This window comes from Lithobates pipiens, unplaced genomic scaffold (assembly GCF_037356315.1).
Source record: "Lithobates pipiens isolate NorthernLeopardFrog02 unplaced genomic scaffold, aLitPip1_a1.2 Scaffold_27, whole genome shotgun sequence".
Classification (NCBI taxonomy): Eukaryota; Metazoa; Chordata; class Amphibia; order Anura; family Ranidae; genus Lithobates; species Lithobates pipiens.
The window spans coordinates 8,789,916-8,812,120 of NW_027507788.1; the positions used below are offsets into that span (position 1 = coordinate 8,789,916).

At 45.1% G+C, this 22,205-nt stretch overlaps 1 protein-coding gene across 1 annotated transcript in view; it reads right to left on the bottom strand.

The window, feature by feature from the left end:
* Positions 1–299: 299 nt before the first annotated feature.
* Positions 300–22,205, bottom strand: part of TYROBP (transmembrane immune signaling adaptor TYROBP) — a 32,725-nt gene continuing 10,819 nt past the window's right edge. Inside the window, exons 2-5 of the mRNA XM_077456379.1 lie at positions 11,426–11,446; positions 3,292–3,423; positions 2,441–2,490; positions 300–782 (exon numbers count right to left, since the gene is read on the bottom strand). Of these exons, the coding sequence (XP_077312505.1) occupies positions 720–782; positions 2,441–2,490; positions 3,292–3,423; positions 11,426–11,446 (266 nt within the window). The 3' untranslated portion in view covers positions 300–719. The remainder of the gene's footprint in view (positions 783–2,440; positions 2,491–3,291; positions 3,424–11,425; positions 11,447–22,205) is intronic.

The window sequence follows — 22,205 nt, forward strand, 5'->3', positions numbered from 1 at the left end:
ATGTGAAAGAATCGCCTACTCTCAGCAAAAGAGATAGGGGGGGGGGGGGGTGAATCGAGATCTCGATTTTTTTTTAACAGTTAATTGTGCAGCTCTAGTACTATGCAATGGAAATGAAGAGAGGGGGAGGCGTGCATAGTCTAAATCCAAAGAGAAGCCCGGAGTGACAATGTTGCTCCTCCATAGATCTTCTACTAGGAGTGAGCGTTGTCACTCTCGATCAGGGAGTGTGCTACTGGCTGGATCTCCAGGTCAATATAAAGGGAAAAAAAAAACATGAAAAAAAGAAAGCCACCATGTCTAAGTAGCAGTAATCTGCACAATATGATCTTTTTGCTTTTGCATTTAGATACATTTTAAGTTAAGTTACAGTTTTAAATTAAATTATAACCTTGTAAGCAATAAATGGACACAAAACATACCCCCCCCCCCCGTAATCATCTTTTTCTTTTTGACTTTTTTGCGTAGAACACGTAAAGGTAGACATGGATTGGTTACAAAGTCTTCAGACACAAAGCATGTTGGGTACCAGAAATAGGCAATATTACATAGCCGTCTGTAACGACCTTCTGAACTTTCTTAGATACTTCATCTCTTTTTTTTCAGGGGCAGATCACGTCCATCGAGATTAAAAGGTGCTTTCAAAGTCTTTCAAAGGAAATTGCAGATAGGAGGCGACTGACGAGGTCTTGGTGACTGAAGAACGATGACAGTTGTGGTTATTTGTGATTTTTTATTGTGTTTATGTCATTATAGACATCCATCTGCTGTCCACGCAAGTGCTGGGAGATGAAACAAAAAAAAATATTATACAGTAGATACACAACAGAAAAATTAGTTTTGTTTTGGATTCGTTTTTTTAACCACTTCAGTTCCGGAACATTCACCCCCCCCCCCCGCCCCCCTTCATGACCAGGCCATTTTTTGCACTATGGCCAGTGGCAGCTGTCCATTAGGGGTACCCCCTCTCTCCATGCCAACCCCCTTCTATACAACAGATAGATTCATGCATAGCATTAATCCATCCACGCCCGCCGCTGCCACCCCCTATTCACGTGTCTGGCCCCTTTCAGGGTAGCAGGTGCATGAATTACGGCGGCGTGGGGTGTTTTGTTTTTTTAAGCGCCTGATTAGAGCCAGATGCTCTAATAGGCTTCAAAATAGGATGGGCTCGGGTCGCAGAGAATGCGCTCCAATCCCACCCAGGTCGCCGTTGACACACTGATCCTCAATCCGGCCATTTAGAAGCGGGTGTGAGACCCGTTTTACAATTGGCCGAAAAAATAAGACTCCCGATTGCCCGACGAGGTGGAGGGAGGAAACGGAAGCCGCCGCCGCCACCGTGACGACCAGTAGAACGGGTGACTGCCCAGGTAAGGGGAGAGGGGACGTTCCCCCCCCTCCCCGCCCCCCTCCGGTGCTTCTACCGACTCACCTCTGTGATCAGTGAGTCGGAGAATGGATCCGCCGGCCCCGGATGTCCACCATAGAGATTTCCGGTGGGCCAGATGGTCACCGGAGTCTCTATAATCGTCGGAGGCCGGGCGCGGTGTTATGACGTCACGCCCGGCCTCTGCATTAAAAAAAAAAAACAGCGCCGCCTCGGCTAGGAAGCCGTGATGATTTTCTAAATATTATTTTAGGCTTTTCAGCCTAGAGGTGAGATGTGGGGTCTTATTGACCTCATATCTCACTGTAAATATGTCTGATAATGCCATATTCCTATTACAAGGCATGTTTACATTCTTTGTAATAGGAATAAATCAAAAAAAAAAAAATGTAAGTGTCAAATTAGAAATTTTTAAGTAAAATTAACAATAAAAAAAATAAATAATTTAAAGCGCCCCTGTCCCCGTGAGCTGGCACGCAGAAGTGAACGCATACGTAAGTCCCGCCTTTATATGAAAATGTTGTTGAAACCACACATGTGAGGTGTCGCCGTGAACGTTAGAGCGAGAGCAATAATTCTAGCACTAGACCTCCTCTGTAACTCAAAACATGTAACCAGTAAAAAAAAATATGCCTATGGGGATATCTCCTATCCCCATAGGCGAATTTGGGGATATTGCCTGTGGGGATAGGTGATATCCCCATAGGCACATTTTTAGGTACCGAAGTTTGGCGCCATTCCACGAGCGTGTGCAGTTTTGAAGCGTGACATCTTAGGTGTCTACTTACTTGGCGCAACTTCATCTTTCACATTATGCAAAAAAATTGGGCCAACTTCCCTGTTTTGTATTTTTTGTAAATGCCATGCGAGATAAAAAGTTGCAATGACCGCCATTGTATTCTCTAGGGTCTCTGCTAAAAAAATATGTAATTTTCTAGCAAAAAAAAATTATGATTTTTACATGTAGGAGAGAAATGTCAGAATTGGCCTGGTGGGCAAGTGGATATTCACACTGTATACCATGAATCTTCCAAGAAATGGAGTACTTACTTCGTAGGTGTGGTCGGTGGGCTCTGTTGCGCTTTTCTCCTGCAGTTTAGCTGAAGAAGAAAGAAGGTATATGAGGAAAAACACATATTCACTCACATCAATTTTTTATTTTTAAGACTGGATTTATATTTCTGAAAAATAAAACTAATGCCGCGTAAACATGGTCGGAATTTTCGGCCAGCAAAAGACCGATGAGAGCTTTCCGTCGGAAAATGTGACCGTGCGTAGGCTCCATCGGAATTTTGCTGGCAGAATTTCCGCCAGCAAAAGATTGAGAGCAGGTTCTCAATTTTTCAGACGGAAAAAAGTTCTATCGGAAAATTCCGATCGTCTGTATGCAAAAACTCACGCATGCTCAGATTCAACTACGAGACGGAAGCTATTGGATACTGGGTATTGAACTTCCTTTTTCTAGTCCCGTCGTGCGCGTTGTATGTCGCCGTGTTCTTGATGGCCGGAATTTTGTGTGACCGTGTGTCGGCAAGACAGCTTGAGAAAAATACCATCTGAGCTTTTTCCAACCAAAATTCCGATCGTGTGTTACGCGGCATAACACTTCTAAACTAAAGCAGCTTTCTCTCTAATCTTTCCCACAATCCCCTGCTATGGTAGACATGCTGTGCTGTCCCTTGACTACCCTACAGAATAAAGGCACCGAACTAATATGGCAGTTGCCTTTGCCTTCTTCCCCATTATCACCTGTTATTGGGAACACTGGAATGTCTGTGGTTTATTCCAGCCACGTGATACAAATCGGTTGAACTCAATGGACTTGTGTCTTTTTTCAACCAGGCTAACAATGTAACTATGTAAATGCCCCCCAGGCCGTCAGGGTAAATTCTATGACTTACCATCATACCTCTTCTTCTGTACCTTGCTGGATACCCAGAAGGCCATGCCAGCGATCAGCACAGTGATGATGACATCACAGGTGACAATGCCGACCACGGCCCGAGAATCAAGATGCAGGCAATTTCCGCAATCTACAGAGACAGCACAGGAATATACAACAGATGAGTTACTATGGGTGAGGTGCTGAAGGCAAGAATAGGGAAGGATAGAGAAGGAGAGAGGGGAAGGGAAGGGCAGGGTAGAGGAGAATGGAATGGAAGAAAAGGGTAGAGAAAGAGAGAGTAGAAGGGAAGGATAGAGAAAGAGGGGGGGAGAAGGAAAGGGAAGGGAAGGAGGAAAGGAAAAGGGAAGGAAAGAATAGAGAAGGAGAGAGGGAAAGGGAAGGGCAGAGGAGAGGAGAAGGGAAGAAAATGATAGAGAAGAAGAGAGGGGAAGGGGAGAGAAGGATAAAGAAGGAGAGAGGGGAAGGGAAGAAAAGGGAAGGAAAAGACAGAGGAGGAGAGAGGGGAAGAGAAGAATAGAGAAGGGGGGGGGGACATAAGGGAAGGAGAAAGGGAAAAGGGAAGGGAAGAATAGCGAAAGAGAGAGGGAAAGGGAAGGGCAGGGTAGAGGAGAATGGAATGGAAGAAAAGGGTAGTGAAGGAGAGAGGGGAAGGGAAGGATAGAGAAAGAGGGGGAGAGAAGGAAAGGGAAGGGAAGGAGGAAGGGAAAAGGGAAGGAAAGAATAGAGAAGGAGAGAGGGAAATGGAAGGGCAAGGGAGAGGAGAAGGGAAGAAAATGATAGAGAAGAAGAGAGGGGAAGGGGAGAGAAGGATAAAGAAGGAGAGAGGGGAAGGGAAGAAAAGGGAAGGAAAAGACAGCGGAGGAGAGAGGGGAAGGGAGGAATAGAGAAAGGGGGGAAAGGAAGGGAAGGAGAAAGGGAAAAGGGAAGGGAAGGATAGAGAAGACTGAAAGGGCAGCAGAGAGGAGAAGGGAAGGGAAGGGAAGAAAAGGATAGAGAAGGAGAGAGGGGAAAGGAAGAGAAGAATAAAGAAGGAGAGAGGAGAAGGAAAGGGCATGAGAGATAAGAAGGGAAGAAAATGACAGGGAAGGAGAGAGGGGAAGGGAAGAGAAGGATAAAGAAGGAGAGAGGGGGAAGGAAGAAAATGGAAGGAAAAGACAGAGAAGGAGAGAGGAAAGGAAGAAAAGAATAGAGAATGAGAGAGGGGAAGGGAAGAAAATGAAAGGAAAAGACAGGGAAGGAGAGAGGGCAAGGGACGAATAGAGGGGGGGGGGGGGCGGGGGAGGAGCAAGGGAAAGGGAAGAATAGAGAAGGAGAGAGAAGAAGAGAAGGGCAGGAGAGAGGAGAAGGGAAGAGAAGAAAATGATAGAGAAGGAGAGAGGGGAAGGGAAGGGCAGGAGAGAGGAGAAGGGAAGGGCAGGATAAAGAAGCAATTTATACCACAATGATGTAGGTATAGACGTGGTCCTCAGCAAGTTATATGTGATTAAATAAAGTTTACCAACAACTAAAATGTAATAAACTGACAAAAAATATGTATGTTATTTAACCGAATAGCCTTTAATAAAATGAAATCAAAGTGTATTAACAAAATTATACCATGTGTGATCAAATAACATTTTCTGTAACCATGAAATAAGTATACAGGATACGGGTAACTGTGTATAGTCTCCTCGTTTTCCAACCTTTCAACAATGAAATCTCTTCAACCCACAAATGAAAATGTATCAATGTTAAAAATTTTCTTTTGACAAACCAGTCATGTTGCAACAATATATCCATTTTATTTTTCTTCAACACTTCCACGAAACAAAAACACTTCAAACTGTGCTTTTCCCACATCTCAATGAACAAACTCATCAGAGGTAATGGACCTTACTAAAATGTTCAGGCTGAATGTGCTTTCCGTGATCTAGTTTTCGCATTCACTTGTTATCCATCCTTTCCATTCCACTGCTGCCTCAAGCAATGCAAAAATAAATAGAGCTCTGCATGGCGTAGTTCTGTTAAAAAACATTACATTTTATTAAAATAAAATAGAGAATGCACTCATATCAGCTGGTGCAATCACCCGCACCAGTCTGTATAAGAATGTGCAGATCACGCTGGACACACACCTGCAGAATTTTGTTCAATCTTTAAATTCGAAATTCTGAAAAATTGCATTTCATTTTGCCATCGCACTAATTTTATTTGAAGGCCCTTCAATTTTTTTCTAGCCCTTCTACTTGAATGGAATCCCAGAAGATGTCCCTGGAGACAAAACACATCGGGAAGGACTCCACTGCTGCCATTTTTTATACAAGCGCTTAACCTTTTAAATATAAATTTTCCTACTTCATTACATTTTTTATATATTTAAACGGAATTATGCTATGTGGCCCTTCTTCGTTCTCCCCCTCATATATATCGCTTCCATGGACATTTGAGTGTTGTCCCCGATGAGCAGGCTTGTAATGGCCATCGGGACTATTGGGAGTTTCCCGGTGGGCCGATGGCTCAGTGGGCCGGTTTCAGTGACAGTCAGTGGCATCGCTAGGGGGGATTTTTGGGGCTATAGCCCCTAATCTGTGGCCCATAGCCCCAAGTCAGTCTGGGAGTCCCCAACCACAGGGTCCTGTCCCACTACCTGCCCTCTTTCTAGTGACCCTGATGTAAGGAGGGGCTTTCTGGGGACCCTAATGTAAGAGGGAGGCTCTCTGGGGAACCTGATGTAAGGGAGAGGCTCTCTGTGGACCCGGATGTAAGGGGGGGCTCTGTGGGGACCCGGATGTAAGGGGGAGGCTCTCTAGGGACCCTGATCTAAGGAGGGGCCCTCTGGATACCCTGATGTAAGGCGGAGGATCTCTGGAGACTCTGATGTAAGAGGGGCTCTCTGGGGACCCTGATTTAAGGGGTAGGCTATATAGGGACCCTGATGTAAGGAGGGGCTCTCTGGAGACCCTGATGTAAGGCGGAGGATCTCTGGGGACCCTGATGTAAGGGAAAGGCTATATGGGGACCCTGTTGTAAGGGGAGGCTTTCTGGGGACCCAGATGTAAGGAGGGGCTCTCTGGGGACCCTGATGCAAGGGGGGCTCTCTAGGGGCAAGTTTATATACTGTCTTTTGCGTGTTTGCAAAATTAAAGTGGGCCGGTCTGGATGAAGTCCAGGGCCAATTTTTTTTCCCAGTCCAGCCCTGTCGATGAGATACATTTATATGAACATTCACCAGTTTAAAGATACCCTGGTGTTCCCGTTTCAACCACCTGGGGATTCCATTATTCATTCCATCGGCGGTTTATACTGCATAAGCCTGTTTGACTCACTTGAACATATGTTCCTATGGGTTCAAACAATCCGGTAAGCCACCCAGCTTTCGGTGGTGGTATCTCTCATTTCAACCATTCACCCTGTTCACCGTTTGGGATACTTGCATGAAGTTTGTGAACAACATTTTCCACTTGGAACTTTTTTATTATCACTTTTGTTTACCATTTTGTTCACTTGGACTTTAGGTTTTATACCATTTGTCACCTTTTTTGCATATATTTTATAGGATGCTGGGACCGTGACATCGTAAGGGGGCGGGGTCATCATGTGACATCAACCGGTTACCCCACCCCTTGTCCCAATATAAGTCGCCGTGCACCGCGTCCCTGGCATTGAGGCCGGAGAGAGCGTTGAGTCAACATCTCCAGAAGAAGAAGGAGAAGAAGAAGAAGAACGGAAGGTGATGGCGGCGGCGACGGCGGTGACAGAAGAACGGGCCACCGCTAGTAAAAGAGCTGGAAGAAGAAGCAGTGGCCCGGCAAGAAGAACCGAAGAGGGGGACAAGACCCCCGAAGTCGGAAGAAGAGGGCGGCGACGAAGAAGAAAGCCAGGCTCCTCCACTAGTAAAAGAGCTAGCAGAAGATAGTGGAGGAGTCCGGCGAGAAGACCCCCGAAGACAGAAGAGCCCCGGAGCTGTGCAATAAACTGTTTTAACCCTGTAATGTGTTTTTTTTTTCTTTTTTTCACAGGCGAAAAAATGTACGCCGTACATTGTACCCCATACTCATTCACATAGGGTGGGGGGCCGGTATCCGGGGGGCCCCCTTATTAAAGGGGGCTCCTGGATTTCGATAAGTCCCCTGCCCGCAGACCCCAACAACCAATGGCCAGGGTTGAAGAGGCCCTTGTCCTCATCAACATGCGGGCAAGGTGCTTTGGGGTGGGGGGGCGCGCGGCCCCCCCCTTCCCCAAGGCATTCCCCATGTTGAGGGCACGCGGCCTGGTACGGCTCAGGGGGGGCGCTCGCTTGTCCCCACCCCCTTTCCTGGCCGGCCGGGTAGCGTGCTCAGATAAGGGTCTGGTATGGATCTGGGGGGACCCCCACGCTGTTTTTTTGGCATAGGGGGTTCCCCTTAGAATCCATACCAGACCTAAGGGCCTGGTATGCTCTCTGATGGGGAACCCACACCAAATTTTTTTCATAAATTTGGCGTGGAGTTCTCCCTTGAGAGCTGATAATTCTGTCAGAGTCGCCTCCGTATAGACGGAGATCCGACTTGGAGGCGACCTCCATTGAAATCAATGGGTACCAGTCACCTACAAGTCGGATTGAAGTAGTACAGGAACCTCTTCTGAAGTCTGAGCGACTTCAGTAGCGTGCATTAAGATGGCTCTCATTCACTTACATTGATTTTTAAATGTTGTCCGACCTGAGGCGACCAGGGGCGACCTGAAGTCGGATCTGAGTCGTCCCTGTGTGAACCGGCTCTAAGGCAGTGGTCATCAACCCTGTCCTCAGGGCCCACTAACAGGCCAGGTTTGCAAGATAACTGAAATACATCACAGGTGATATCATTTGCTACTCAGTGATTGCCGTAGTCTGCATCTCCCCCAAGGTAATACATAAAACCTGGCCTGTTAGTGGGGTTTATGACCACTGCTATAAGGGCTTTCCTGCCTTTTCTCGTTTTTTGCCAGGGGCACTTCAAGCCATCCCTTAGGTCTTCATTTTAGTTTTTCACCCTTACCCCCCCCCCCCCCCCCCCGCCCAGTTCCTTAACCGTTTGCGGACCAGCCGCCACAGGTTTACTGTGTCAGGTTGGCTCTGCTGTGCGAAATCACGTTATTGTACACGAGGCTTGGCTAGAGGACGTGCGTGCGCCGCAAGCTCCGTGAGTCCAACCGCGGGTCCCGCGGACTAGATGTCTGCGGGGATACCTCACGGAGAGGAAGAATGGGGAGATGCTAATGTAAACAAGCATTTCCCCGTTCTGCCTAGTGACACCGTCACTGATCACCGCTCCTTGTAATCGGGATCGCTGATCAGTGTCGTGTCGCACACAGCCCCCCCCCCCCCCTCACAGTTAGAATCACTCTCTAGGACACATTTAACCCCTACAGCGCCACCTAGTGTTAACCCCTTCACTGCCAGTCACATTTACACAGTAATCAATGCATTTTTAATCGCACTGATCGCTGTATAAATGTGAATGGTCCCAAAGAAGCGGCAAAAGTGTCCGATGTGTCCGCCATAATGTCGCAGTCATGATAAAAATCGCTGATCGCCGCCATTACTAGTAAATAAATGCTAAAAATGCCATAAAACCACCCCCTATTTTGAAGACGCTATAACTTTTGCGCAAACCAATCAATAAACGCTTATTGTGATTTTTTTTCACCTAAAATATGTAGAAGAATACGTATCGGCCTAAACTTAGGTAAAAAAAAATGTTTATATATTTATCGGGGATATTTATTATAGCAAAAAGTTAAAAATATTGCGTTTTTTTTTCAAAACTTTACGCTATTTTTTGTTTATAGCACACCGCAGAGGTGATCAAATACCACCAAAAGAAAGCTCTATTTGTGGGGGAAAAAAGGACGTCAATTTTGTTTGGGAGCCACGTCGCACGACCGCGCAGTTGTCAGTTAAAGCGACGCGGTGCCGAATCGCAAAAAGTGATCTGGACTTTGGCCAGCCAAATGGTCCGGGGCTGAAGTGGTTAAAGACCACAAATGGTCAAATCCCAGGTTTCTCTTGTGCCTAGCGTTTGTGCGATATTTATCATTTTGCCAGATGGAAAGCACATCCATGGTTAGAAAGTATTGATTGCTCAGATAGAAAAATGCGAGAAACTTTCCACCCTTCTCCTTCTGATCAAAAACAATCATTGATTTGACTCCACTAACTTTACAGTGGTTCTAAAGCCTAAACATGTTTTTCCTTAATGCATTCCTTTCATTAAGGTAAGCAATGTTTAGGCATCAGAACCCACCCCCCTACCCCTCCCCCCCACCCCTTTTACTTACCTGAGCCCTCATTCGATCAAGTGGCGTGCACATCCGCATCTCCTCTCTCCCTTGCTTTGCTGGGCCCCCCGGGAGCCATTGGCTCCCAGTGCTTTCGATCAAAGCCAGTGAAGGGGTAGTCCCGCCCTCTGTGTCAATGGACGCAGCAGTGGGGCTCAGGCGCGAGCACGCACGGGTGCCCCCATAGGAATCGGCACTGGACAGGGAGGCGGGGCCAGGAGAGCCGTCAAGGGACCTGACAAAAGGAGGTTCGTGGAATGGAATTGCGCAGAGCAGGTACTTAGAGAGATGTTTGTTATTTTCTTTTTTTTAAAATGTACTTTACAATCGCTTTAAGAAATAATAATAAAAAAAAAAAGTTCTGAAAATGGCTTAACCAAGTGGTGTTTGGTCTGGAACGATGCCAGCACCATAAAATGAAACGTCAATCAGCCACAGCTTAACCACTTCAGCCCCGGACCATTTTGCTGGGCAAAGACCAGACCACTTTTTGCAATTGCGTCGCTTTAACTGACAATTGCGCAGTCATGCGACGTGGCTCCCAAACAAAATTGACGTCATTTTTTTCCCCACAAATAGAGCTTTCTTTTGGTGGTATTTGATCACCCCTGCAGTTTTTATTTTTTTGCACTATAAACAAAAATAGAGCGACAATTTTGAAAAAAATTGATTATTTTTTACTTTTTGTTATAATAAATATCCCCCAAAAATATATAAAAAAAATAAAAAATTTCCCTCAGTTTAGGCCGATACGTATTCTTCTATATATTTCTGCTAAAAAAAGCTCACAAAAAGCGATTATTGATTCGTTTGCGCAAAAGTTATAGCGTTTCCAAAATAGGGGATAGTTTTATGGCATTTTTTATTAATATTTTTTTTTACTAGTAATGGCGGCGATCAGCGATTTTTATTGGGGACTGCGACATTGTGGGGGACACATCGGACATTTTTGACACATTTTTGGGACGATTGCCATTTATACAGCAATCAGTGCTATATAAATGCAGTGATTCCTGTGTAAATGACACTGGCAGTGAAGATGTTAACCAGTGGGTGGCAGCGTAGGGGTTAAGTGTTCCTAGGGGCGTGTTGCTAACTGTTGGGGGGCTGGTCTTTCTTTTAGTGAACACTGATCTCTGCTCCAATCACATGGAGCAGAGATCAGCGTCACTTGTTGCTAGGCAGAATGGGGAGATGCTGTTTACAAAAGAATTTCCCAGTTCAGCCGCCCCGCGAGACGATCGCGGGTATGCCCACGGCGATCGAGTCCGCTGAACCCGCGACCGGACTCGCAGGGGTCCCGACCAGCGCGGGAGAGCGCCGCTGGCGGCGCATTCGCTATGGCAGGGCGGCATTTAAGATTGGACGTACCTGTACGCCAATACGCCTGCCCCTGCCATTGTGCCGACGTACATTGGCGTGCGCCGGTCGGGAAGTGGTTAAGGAACCCCTAACAACCTCTGAAGGAACCTTAAAGTTTCATGGAACCGTGGCTGAGAACAGCTAGATTAGAGACTATACAGAGTTATATTTTTATTTCATGGTTGTAATTTCAATCAAAATCATTTTAAAAATTTATTTTTGTAATTTTGCCAATCGTATTTGGTGAGGTGATTAGTAAGTGTGCTTTTTACTGAATTAGATTTTTTATTCTATTTATTTTTATTCTTTTTTATTATTATTCTTTTTTTTTATTATTCTTTTTCTATATTTTTTTATTAGATTTTTTCATAATTTTTTTCTTTTTATTGCATATAGGTTTTACAGATCGGCATTCATGTTACTATCACTGTGGCAAAACATAATAAATAGTGAGGGTTTATGATTATACACAATAAAAGGGACCTTACCATTCTGTCCAACGGCAAAACCTGTAAAAAAAAGAAAACATAAAAGTAAAAATTTGGAAAAATGTATATTTATACAGATGTTTTTTTTTTTTTTTTTTTCTGATGTAATCTTTGATTTGACATATTATAGGGTCAATCCACCAAAAAAGTGATGTTTTAGTTATAATTGGAGCCTGGTGTGCCTCGTGGACTCTTGTATGTCTTGGATATTCCAACAGTGAGATCTTCATGCTGTAATCTCCAACTCTGTTCAATGTCCACCTCTGAGTTTTGGGTGTTCCTGCCAACCTTTGTGTGTCCAAGCTCCTCCTATTACATCCTCCATTATGTAAAACATAATTAAAAAGCTAGCAGGGATGGTGGGGGTCCATCGTAACAAGTCCAGCAGGAGTGCAGACGCAGGAACTCAGCACAGGAATGGTGGGAAACCTACATAGTGGGCTTGGTAAGGGTATAGACCCAAGAATTCAGCACAAGGATGGTGGGAATCCCTCATAATGGACACAGAAGGTCTTTAGATCCAGCAACTTAGTACAGTGATGGTGGGAGCCCCTCATAATGGGCACAACAGGTGTACAGACCAGGGAACTCAGCACAGGGATGGTGCGAACCCCTCATAATTGGCACATCAGGTGTACAGACCCAGGAATTCAGCACAGGGATGGTGGCAACCCCTCATAATGGGCACAGGAGGTGTACAGACCTGGGAACTCAGCACAGGGATGGTGGCCACCCCTCATAATGGGCACAGCGGGTGTACAGACCCAGGAATTCAGCACAGGGATGGTGGCAACCCCTCATAATGGGCACAGGAGGTGTACAGACCTGGGAACTCAGCACAGGGATGGTGAGAACCCCTCATAATGGGCACAGCGGGTGTACAGACCCGGGAACTCAGCACAGGGATGGTGGCAACCCCTCTTAATGGGCACAGCGGGTGTACAGCCCCGGTAACTCAGCACAGGGATAGTGGGAACCCCTCATAATGGACACAGCCAGGGCCAGATTAGGAACATCATGGGCCTGGTGCTGAGGATTTTGGTGGGGCCTTTTATAAACAATAAATAAATAAAAATGCAAACTGTTTTTTGTTATAACAAATTAAATTAGAGAGAGAGAGAGAGAGAGAGAGAGAGAGAGAGAGAGAGAGAGAGAGAGAAAGGGGATGAAAGAGGTGTGAGGGGTAAGGGAGGGAGGATGAGAGAGAAAGGGGGGATGGGAGAGAGAGGATGCACATGAGCATGTGTGGGAATGACATCAACGCAGCCTGGCCAAGGCAAGTGACGGAAGGCACAGAACCCAGAAGGAAGTCCGGTTGAAGATGGAAGTGCCCGGGCCCCGCCGGACTGATCACAGCACAGCACTGGAGGGCTCAGTCTGACAAGTAAGGGGACCCTAATGTGCTAATATGCTGGGCATACTTGTACATTATGGCATAACCTACCCCAGGGCCTCTAAAAAGTAGTAATGTTAGAAAAGTTTACTACTGCTTTACTATCACAGGAGCCTATCATGGGGCCCCCTACTGACCCTGTGGCCCTTGGGCAGTGCCTAAGTACATAGTTGTCAACATTTCAAATATATTTTCAGGGACGCTTTTTTTTACAACTGTTATATTTAAAGTAGCTGACATCCCCTGTGTTGCTCTATACATCACAATAGTAATTATAAAATGAAATAAGTACTAATAATGGGGCAGAACAAATATGAGGACTGTGAGATTTCCTTTAGTTGAACTGACATAAGTGCCCATTCTAGAGCTGGTAACATAGAGGATATTCAGTATAATTTTAAAGAGGACTGTGAAGGGTATGACGGTGGGCACTATGTATAGGAGAGGAGTGTGGAGGGTACGACAGTGGGCACTATGTACCGGAGAGAGGTGTATGATAGCGGGAACTATGTACAAGAGAGGAGTGTGTAGGATATGACAGCGGGCACTATGTACAGGAGAGGAGTGTGGAGAGGTTGACAGTGGGCACTATGTATAGGAGAGAAGTGTGGAGAGTATGACAGTGGGCACTATGTATAGGAGAGAAGTGTGGAGAGTAGGACAGTGGGCACTATGTATAGGAGAGAAGTGTGGAGAGTATGACAGTGGGCACTATGTATAGGAGAGAAGTGTGGAGAGTGTGACAGTGGGCACTATGTATAGGAGAAAATTGTGTGGAGAGTATGACAGTGGGCACTATGTATAGGAGAGAAGTGTGGAGAGTATGACAGTGGGCACTATGTATAGGAGAGAAGTGTGGAGAGTATGACAGTGGGCACTATGTATAGGAGAAAATTGTGTGGAGAGTATGACAGTGGGCACTATGTATAGGAAAGAAGTGTGGAGAGTATGACAGTGGGCACTATGTATAGGAGAGAAGTGTGGAGAGTGTGACAGTGGGCACTATGTATAGGAGAAAATTGTGTGGAGAGTATGACAGTGGGCACTATGTATAGGAGAGAAGTGTGGAGAGTATGACAGTGGGCACTATGTATAGGATAGAAGTGTGGAGAGTAGGACAGTGGGCACTATGTATAGGAGAGAAGTGTGGAGAGTATGACAATGGGCACTATGTATAGGAGAAAATTGTGTGGAGAGTATGACAGTGGGCACTATGTATAGGAGAGAAGTGTGGAGAGTATGGCAGTGGGCACTATGTATAGGAGAGAAGTGTGGAGAGTATGACAGTGGGCACTATGTATAGTAGAGAAGTGTGGAGAGTATGACAGCGGGCACTATGTATAGGAGAGAAGTGTGGAGAGTATGACAGTGGGCACTATGTATAGAAGAGAAGTGTGGAGAGTATGGCAGTGGGCACTATGTATAGGAGAGGAGGATGAAGTAATCTGGGAAGGAAAAATGTAAAGGTTTGTGGAAGGATGTTTAGGGACTGCGTAGTGGTTAAGCGGGCCATACATGGATTGAAATTACACCAATTAAGCAGAGACCAGCCATAGTCAATCTATGTATGGGCTAGCTGGTTTTACAGAAGTTAACCTATTAACCGACTTGAGTACAACCAGCCTGTCAGGTTTTCCCCAAAACAATCAGTGCTGCCAGCTATAGTTAGCAACACTAATCATTGTATTGACTGGCAGAACACAATAACACTGCGGGAGTGATCGCCCCATTCACAGGTCAGCGGGTGAGAGGGTGTGTGGGGACAGGCTGGGGAGAGATACTAGTCAGTCCCTGGGTAGGCACTGGTTAGTATCAGAGCCAGATACACACAGGTTACATACGCCACCATCATTAGAACGAGAGCAATAATTCTAGCACTAGACCTCCTCTGTAACTCTAAACATGTAACCTGTAAAAAAAATGTAAAGCATCGCTTAGTACACAACAAAAAATCGTGCTAACTTTAGTGGTTTTTTTTAATGAATTTAACAGTTTCTTTCCAGAAAAAAGTTTGAAAAATTTCTGCGCAAATATCGTGTAGCATAAAAAGTTGCAAAGACCACCATTTTATTCCATAGGGTCTCTGCTAAAACAATATATAATGCATGAGGGCTCTGAGTAATTTTCTAGCATAAAAAAATCTCAGAATGGGCCTGGGTGGCAAGGGGTTAATTATCATAAGTAATATACAAATAATTATTATAAGCACTGTGAGGTCATCCTCTCCGTCTGCTGCAGAGTGTTCCAGCTTGTATTTATACTGCCGCTCTGTATGTAGCTTCTGACAGGCTGTGCAAGGAGCCCCGTATCTCTGGAACCATAGATCATAGCAGACCTATATTTTAACCAGAGCTGGAGTGCGTCTTTAGCTACCAACCCCCCAAATGTGGGGTCTCTGCGACTAATGATCACCGAGCTACAATCCTCAAAGTCTATATTTTATTTTTTTTTGTTTCTGCAAATGGGCCTATCTTGAGAAAGGGGCCTGGAGCTGCAGCTCCAATAGGCCCTATGTTAATCCGGCCCTGGGCACAGCGGGTGTACAGCCCCGGTAACTCAGCACAGGGATAGTGGGAACCCCTCATAATGGGCACAACGGGTGTACAGACCCGGGAACTCAGCACAGGGATGGTGGCAACCCCTCATAATGGGCACAGCGGGTGTACAGACCCGGGAACTCAGCACAGGGATGGTGGCAACCCCTCATAATGGGCACAGCGGGTGTACAGACCCGGGAACTCAGCACAGGGATGGTGGCAACCCCTCATAATGGGCACAGCAGGTGTACAGACCTGGAAATTCAGCACAGGGATGATGGGAACCTCTCATAATGGGAAAAGCAGATGTACAGAGCCAGAAATGTCACCAAAATATAGTCTCTAAAAATATAAGAAATGTGCGGGGCATAAGCTATTATCTTTCATGAGTGCTTTGAGTGTCCCCTGCATTAACATCCACCACTGTGCAGGGAGGCTTGAGTAAGGTAAGAGGCCAGACAGGAAACTTACCAACATAGAGCTCAGTTTCACGTGTTTAATGTCCGGAACTTTGTGGTCATCTAAGCTAGAAACTGTTCTTGAGAGTGTTCGCGGTCTACGTGTGACCCTGGTGAAGCGCAGCTTCTGTGAGCGCACATATAAAGCTACGATTGTAGCATTAAGAAGAGAATTTTTTCCGCTTATTGCTCTGGAGCAACAGTAACATTGTAACTTTAACATGATCCACCCCAGACCATGAGTTGCTCATCACTGACTCAGAAATCAATCTTTAAGACTCTTTATAATGCCGCGTACACACGATCGGAAATCCTGCCAGCAAAAGTCCGATGAGAGATTTTGGTCGGAAAATGTGACCGTGTGTACGCTCCATTGGACTTTTGCTGGCTGAATTCCAGCCAGCAAAAGATTGAGAGCAGGTTCTCAATTTTTCGGTCGGAAAAAGTTCCGATGGGAAATTCCGATCGTCTGTAGCAATTCCAACGCACAAAATTCCTACGCATGCCCGCAAACAATTCGACGCATGCTCGGAAGCATTGAACTTCATTTTCTCGGCATGTCATGGTGTTGTACATCACCGTGTTCTTGGCGGTCGAAAGTTCAGCGAACTTTTGTGTGACCCGTGTGTATTTAAGCCAAGGCTGAGCAGAATTACGTCTTAAAAACCCTACAAGATTTTTCCGATGGAATATCAAGTCATGTGTAGGGGGCATTAGCCTAATAAACTGATCACATTTCTGAGGGACTTCTCAGCTCCCGTTTCCCAAGCTGTTCATGTTGAATGGAAACAATGCACCAAGGAATCACAGCTTAGGTTGCATTTCAGTGAATGCCTCAAATTACTTCTAATTCCACCCAAAAGAGGAACTTCTGCTTATTCGTCTCCTACCCCCTTCTGGTGCCACATTTGCCACCTTTCGGGGGGGGGGGGTGGGGGAACCTGCTTTTGACAGGTCCCCTCCCCCACTTCAGGAGATGGTCCCGCAGCGAAGCTCGGCTCCCCTGGTCCTCCGTCGCCAGGCCAATTAGAAAGCGCAGTGCGCTTCACGCATGGGCAGTATGGAACCGGCTGTGAAGCTGAAAGGCTTCACCGTCGGGTTCCCCTACCAGCAATGGCGGCAGCTACACCCGATAGCCGATTCGAAGATCGGCTGGGGTGCCGACATCGTGGGCTCCCTAAACAGGTAATTGTCCATATAATAAAAGTCAGCAGCTGCAGTATTTGTAGCTGCTGACTTAAAAAATTTTGTGGGGTGGGTGGACCTCCGCTTTAAGCCCCATACTTACAGTTGGTAAAACATTGTAGTCTGGTGATTTCATAAATGGTTAAGAGCTATAATAAGCCTCCAGGCTCTTAATGAATGTTGTAATTGCTCTAGCAGAGCAGTTTAAGCAATCCACATCTGAGTGTGGCTCTACTTAACCTAAAATTGCCTTTTTTATACAACCCAGCTCTAAAAATCTATTCAAATTCTATAAATCTTGATAGGATAAAATTACAGTCATAACTCCCTTAAATATATAAGAAAGGTGTGATGTCTATCAAATCGTGATTTAGTATCGTGCAATAGTGTGTTGGTTGTCAGACTCTAAAACATGGTATTTTAGAAATATTTATACAACGGAAAGAGTCGACTAAACCTTGTTCTGGTCTTGGGCTGTTGCCTCTCTGATAGTCCCAAACAAGGACATACAATAGGTGAATATTTGTAAAGCTTTGGGGTGATTCTCCAGGAATTCCCCAGTATAAAAGTTCATGACACTTCAGAAACTTTAGTCCAAGTTTTTATTGATATAGAGCAGCCATTCTCAACCAGGGTTCCTTCGGAGGTTCATAGGGGGTTCCTTGAGCTGTGGCTGATGAACCACATATTTGATGGTGCCTACAGAGTTCAAGGTTCAGCACCACTTAGCGAAGCCAGCAGCATGACGCCAAATATCTTTTTAAGCCCTTGTACACACGGTCGGACATTTCGACAACCAAATCCGTCGGATTTTGTCCGACGGATTTTGTCCGACGGATTTTGTCCGACGGATTTTGTCCGAAACTGTTGCATACACACAGTCGGACAAAGTTGTCGGAAAATCCGATCGTTCAGAACGTGATGACATTATTTCGTTATGACGGGACTACTTTCAGGCTAGTAGCCAATAGCTTTGATGTAGGAATTTGACCTGAGCATGCGTGGCACTTTGTCCGATCGGAATTCTCTACACATGATCGGAGTATGTCCGATTGGAGAATTTGGTCTGAAAATTTTACCAACAAGTTGTAAAACTTGGTCCGTCGGATATTCCGACGGAAACAGTCCGATGGAGACCACACACAGTCGGAATATCCAACAAAACGGTCCGATCGAACACATTCCTTCGGAATCTCCGACCGTGTGTACAAGGGCTTACTGTCTTTAAGGATGGCATTCTAAACCCCACTTCAAGGAGAACATTCTTCCTATTGACCACTAATATAAAGGGCATCGTTCCTATTGAGCCCTGATGAATCGGTTTTAGTGACGGTTTCCTCGAGACATGAAAAATATTTTTGGGGTTCCTCTAGGGTTTAAAGGTTGAGAAAGCCTGATATAGACTATCAAGAAAATGCCTCCCCCTTCTTCAGGGCTAAAGCTATGGATACGATTGGACTAGCAGCGAGGATCAATTTAAATATCTGAAATTAGATGTGATGTGAGCCAGCTCAGTTCAAACCTAATTTTTTTAGGTATCTCAATAAAACCCTCACCTTTTGTCAGGACCTGGGTCTGAACTTGCAACCTTTGCCGTGCCTGGTAATATCTCTTCTTATTGAGCCACCTGAGATTTTGGACGGCTCCCTGCTTGATTCCTTAGACAGCCTTGTGTCTTGTTTCTCTTGTACCTTGAACCCTTTGCTCCTCACATGAACTTCCTATTTAATCCATACCTTTGCACTTCCTGGTAGCCAGATTATTGTGCTCACTCCATCCAATATCTTGCTCGTGTCCTGCTGCCCTCCCTATCTCTACTACCACTCCTTACCAACCTGTGGCTTGTTCCTCAACTACGCTTCTGCTTGATCCCTATTTGCAACCACTCATTACCGACCTTTGGTTTGTTTACTGATTACACTTCTGCTTGTTACCAACCTTCTATATGAATGAATGAATGAATTACTTGTATAGCGCACAATGCGAACTGAATCGCCTCTAGGCGCTACTTGGCCCCGGTGTGATCATTTCCTGGCTGGCCGATCCTGAGGACCAGTGGCGTAACTAGAACCTTCAGGGCCCCGATGCAAGAAACCATGAAGGGCCCCCCTGAACCCAAGCCAGGGCCCTTCCCTCCGAGTCCGGCGGTGGAACTCCAGGGCGTGGTCACAGGTATGACCTTTGTGAGCCCTGTAGTTCCACCCCTGGCATCAGTAGTTTTTTTTATTATTATTTTATTTTTTATTTTTAGGTGCCCCATCTGGCTGGGGAGAACAGACATCGGACTGAGCGGCAATGCATGTAGCAGGAGAGGGGTACTCTGAGGAGCCGGCTGAGGACACAGGTCATGCGGGGAATGCACAACTAAAGAGCAGCCAGTGCGATAGTTGAGCATGGAGCTCTGCTTGTCACCCTCCACCTCCAGCCACCCGTGTGCATGGTGCACTGGTACCCCTAGCTGCCTATGCTGCTGCCGGCCATATGTAGAGGGGGCTGCATGGGCCCCCTGCAGCACAGGGCCCAGTTGCGGTCACGACTGCTGCACCCCCTATAGTTGCGCCCCTGCTGAGGACCATGACCTGTTGCTACCACACAGCAAAACCCATCTCCACCATCAGGAGCTCTGGTGAACATTGGTTAGTGCTCAGATCCCACACCTTGGGTGAGCCCATGTTATCTGCCAGTGTGACCAGCTTGTATACTTATTCTGCTGGTCGCTGGGAGCTTCTCTACTGCTATAGCTACTGTTCTCCGAGCCTGAACCCTGACCATGACACCTTTAGTTAAAAAGTAGCCAGGGCTTCAGCCCTGATGAAGCAGGAAGCATTTTCCCTGAAACGCATTGTTTTTTGTTTGTTTTTTTATACGCTATATCAATAAAAGCTTGGACTAAGATTCCTTGAGAGTCATGAACTTTTCTTCCAGGTGCTCCTCAACATTCACTCCAAACCTTTACAAACAGCGATGTTCTACTGACGGGGATGAGGTGCCTGGAGAAATCCCCAGCTCCCCACTTGTCATGGGAGGAACTTTTTTTTGTAGAACCAATAAAAATCTTTTTCCAATATATGTTATGCACAAAGGCTCAGTCCGTGAGCAGGATTCAAAAGGAGAACACACTCGCAATGACTCAATACAGTAACCTACAACAAAGGAAGTATCGACGGATATGGTAAAAAAAAAAAAAAGAGGATTCTGGTAGTTTTGCCCCCTTGCAAAAAGCAGAATCATTCTTAGGGAACTTGTCTTCCCGACGTCATGTTTATTTTATGCATTGCAAAACCATCGGAAGCTTCCGCTTTTAGCAAAAAGCTAAAATTTCCTGAAAAAAAAAAAACACAATTCAATGTAATATTTTTTCTTGAAATGCAGTCTTTTTATAATACTGAGATGCCAGCTCAGTTCTCCGTTGTGTTCACAAATGTTTGACACAGGTCGGCCCCTGCTGCAGCCTCTCACCTTGTGACCCGCTACAAAGTTACAATGTTACAGTGGGGGGGGGGGACTGGGAAAATGCTTCTTCCTGCCTGCAGCAGACCAGTGACATCATCAAAGTATGTATATTTGCAGCGTTCTACGCTGGTAACTGTTAATATTTCCCCGTGAGTTTCAAATATTTGTAATAAAGCAGTCAGGCACATGGTAATACACAGGAAACATTAATGCGAAAACAAAATGTGAATGGCACGGAGCAGAGGGCTCAATCTACAAAGTTTTACACAAGGATAAGGATTTTTATTTTTTTATCTTGTGACTGTAATTTCAAAATGAATCAACACATTGTATCATTGTATTTATATTTTATATGCAGAACAGTGGACATTGACCTGCATATGACACCAGTGAAAGAAACAAGTAAAACATTTTTTTTTTTAAATAAAATGTACTACTATTAACCCTTAGTTACCCCAATCAACCCTAATTTACTAATTCCTCTTATTTTTCTCTTAGGTTTTTTTTTTTTTTTTTTTTCTTGCTTTTTGATTTATTTTATTGTTGCAGAAAAAAAAATGAAATAAGCAATTTTTTTTTAATTTCAAAAAATGTACCTTGCTTTGCACCAGAAACTACATTTAGTGTAATTTTAATTCGTTTTTTTTTTCTTACAGTAAAACTAATTTATTACAATACTAACTCTGGCCAAGAGATATATATATAAAAAAAAGAAGATTTGTAATTTTCTTTGTAGATTGCATAGAAAATAAAATACTTTTTTTTTTGCAAGACAATTGCAAAAAGAAAGCCTACTATATTATATAGGGCTTAATTCACAAAGTTTTACACAAGGATAAGGATTTTTATTTTCTATCTTGTGACTGTAATTTCAAAATGAGTCAACACATTGTATCATTGTATTTACTATATTTTATATGCAGATCAGAGGTGTGGACATTGACCTGCATATGACACCAGTGAAAGAAAAAAGTTAAAAAAGTTAAAAAAATTTTTTACTACTAATAACCCTTAGTTACCCCGACCCAACCCTAATTTACAAATTCCTCTTCTTTTTCTCTTAGCTATTTTTTTTTCTTGTTTGTTGTTTTATTTTATTGTTACAGAAAATGAAAATGTGCAAAATAAGCATTTTTTTTGTTCATTTGCAAATAATTTACCTTGCTTTACACCAGAAACGACACTTATGCCCTGTACACACGAGCGTTTTTTCTATCGGAAAAAACTTGGATGGTTTTTCCGATGGAATTCCGCTCAAGCTTGGCTTGCATACACACGGGTCACACAAAAGTCCTCTGAACTTTCGACCGTCAAGAACGCGGTGGCGTACAACTCTACGACGAGCCGAGAAAATTAAAGTGGTTCTGCACCTTTAAAAAAAATATTAAAAGCCAGCAGCTACAAATATTGCAGCTGCTTGACTTTTAATAAATTGACACTTACCTGTCCCAGGGTCCAGCGATGTCGGCGGCAGATGACGAGCGATCGCTCGTCTCTCTGCCGCCCCCGCCGCCATCCTCTGTCAGGGAATCGGGAAGTGAAGCATTGCGGCTTCACTGCCCGGTTCCCTACTGCGCATGCGCGAGTCGCGCTGCGCATCTCTGCTGGTCCCCTCTGTGTCCTGGGAACTGTGTGTTTCCCAGAACACAACAGGGGGGGCGGGGCATCTGCGGGGGTCTTGTCCCAGAAGTGGGTGCAGATACCTGGATTATCCAGGTAACTGCACCCCCCTCCCCCCTGAAAGGTGCCGATTG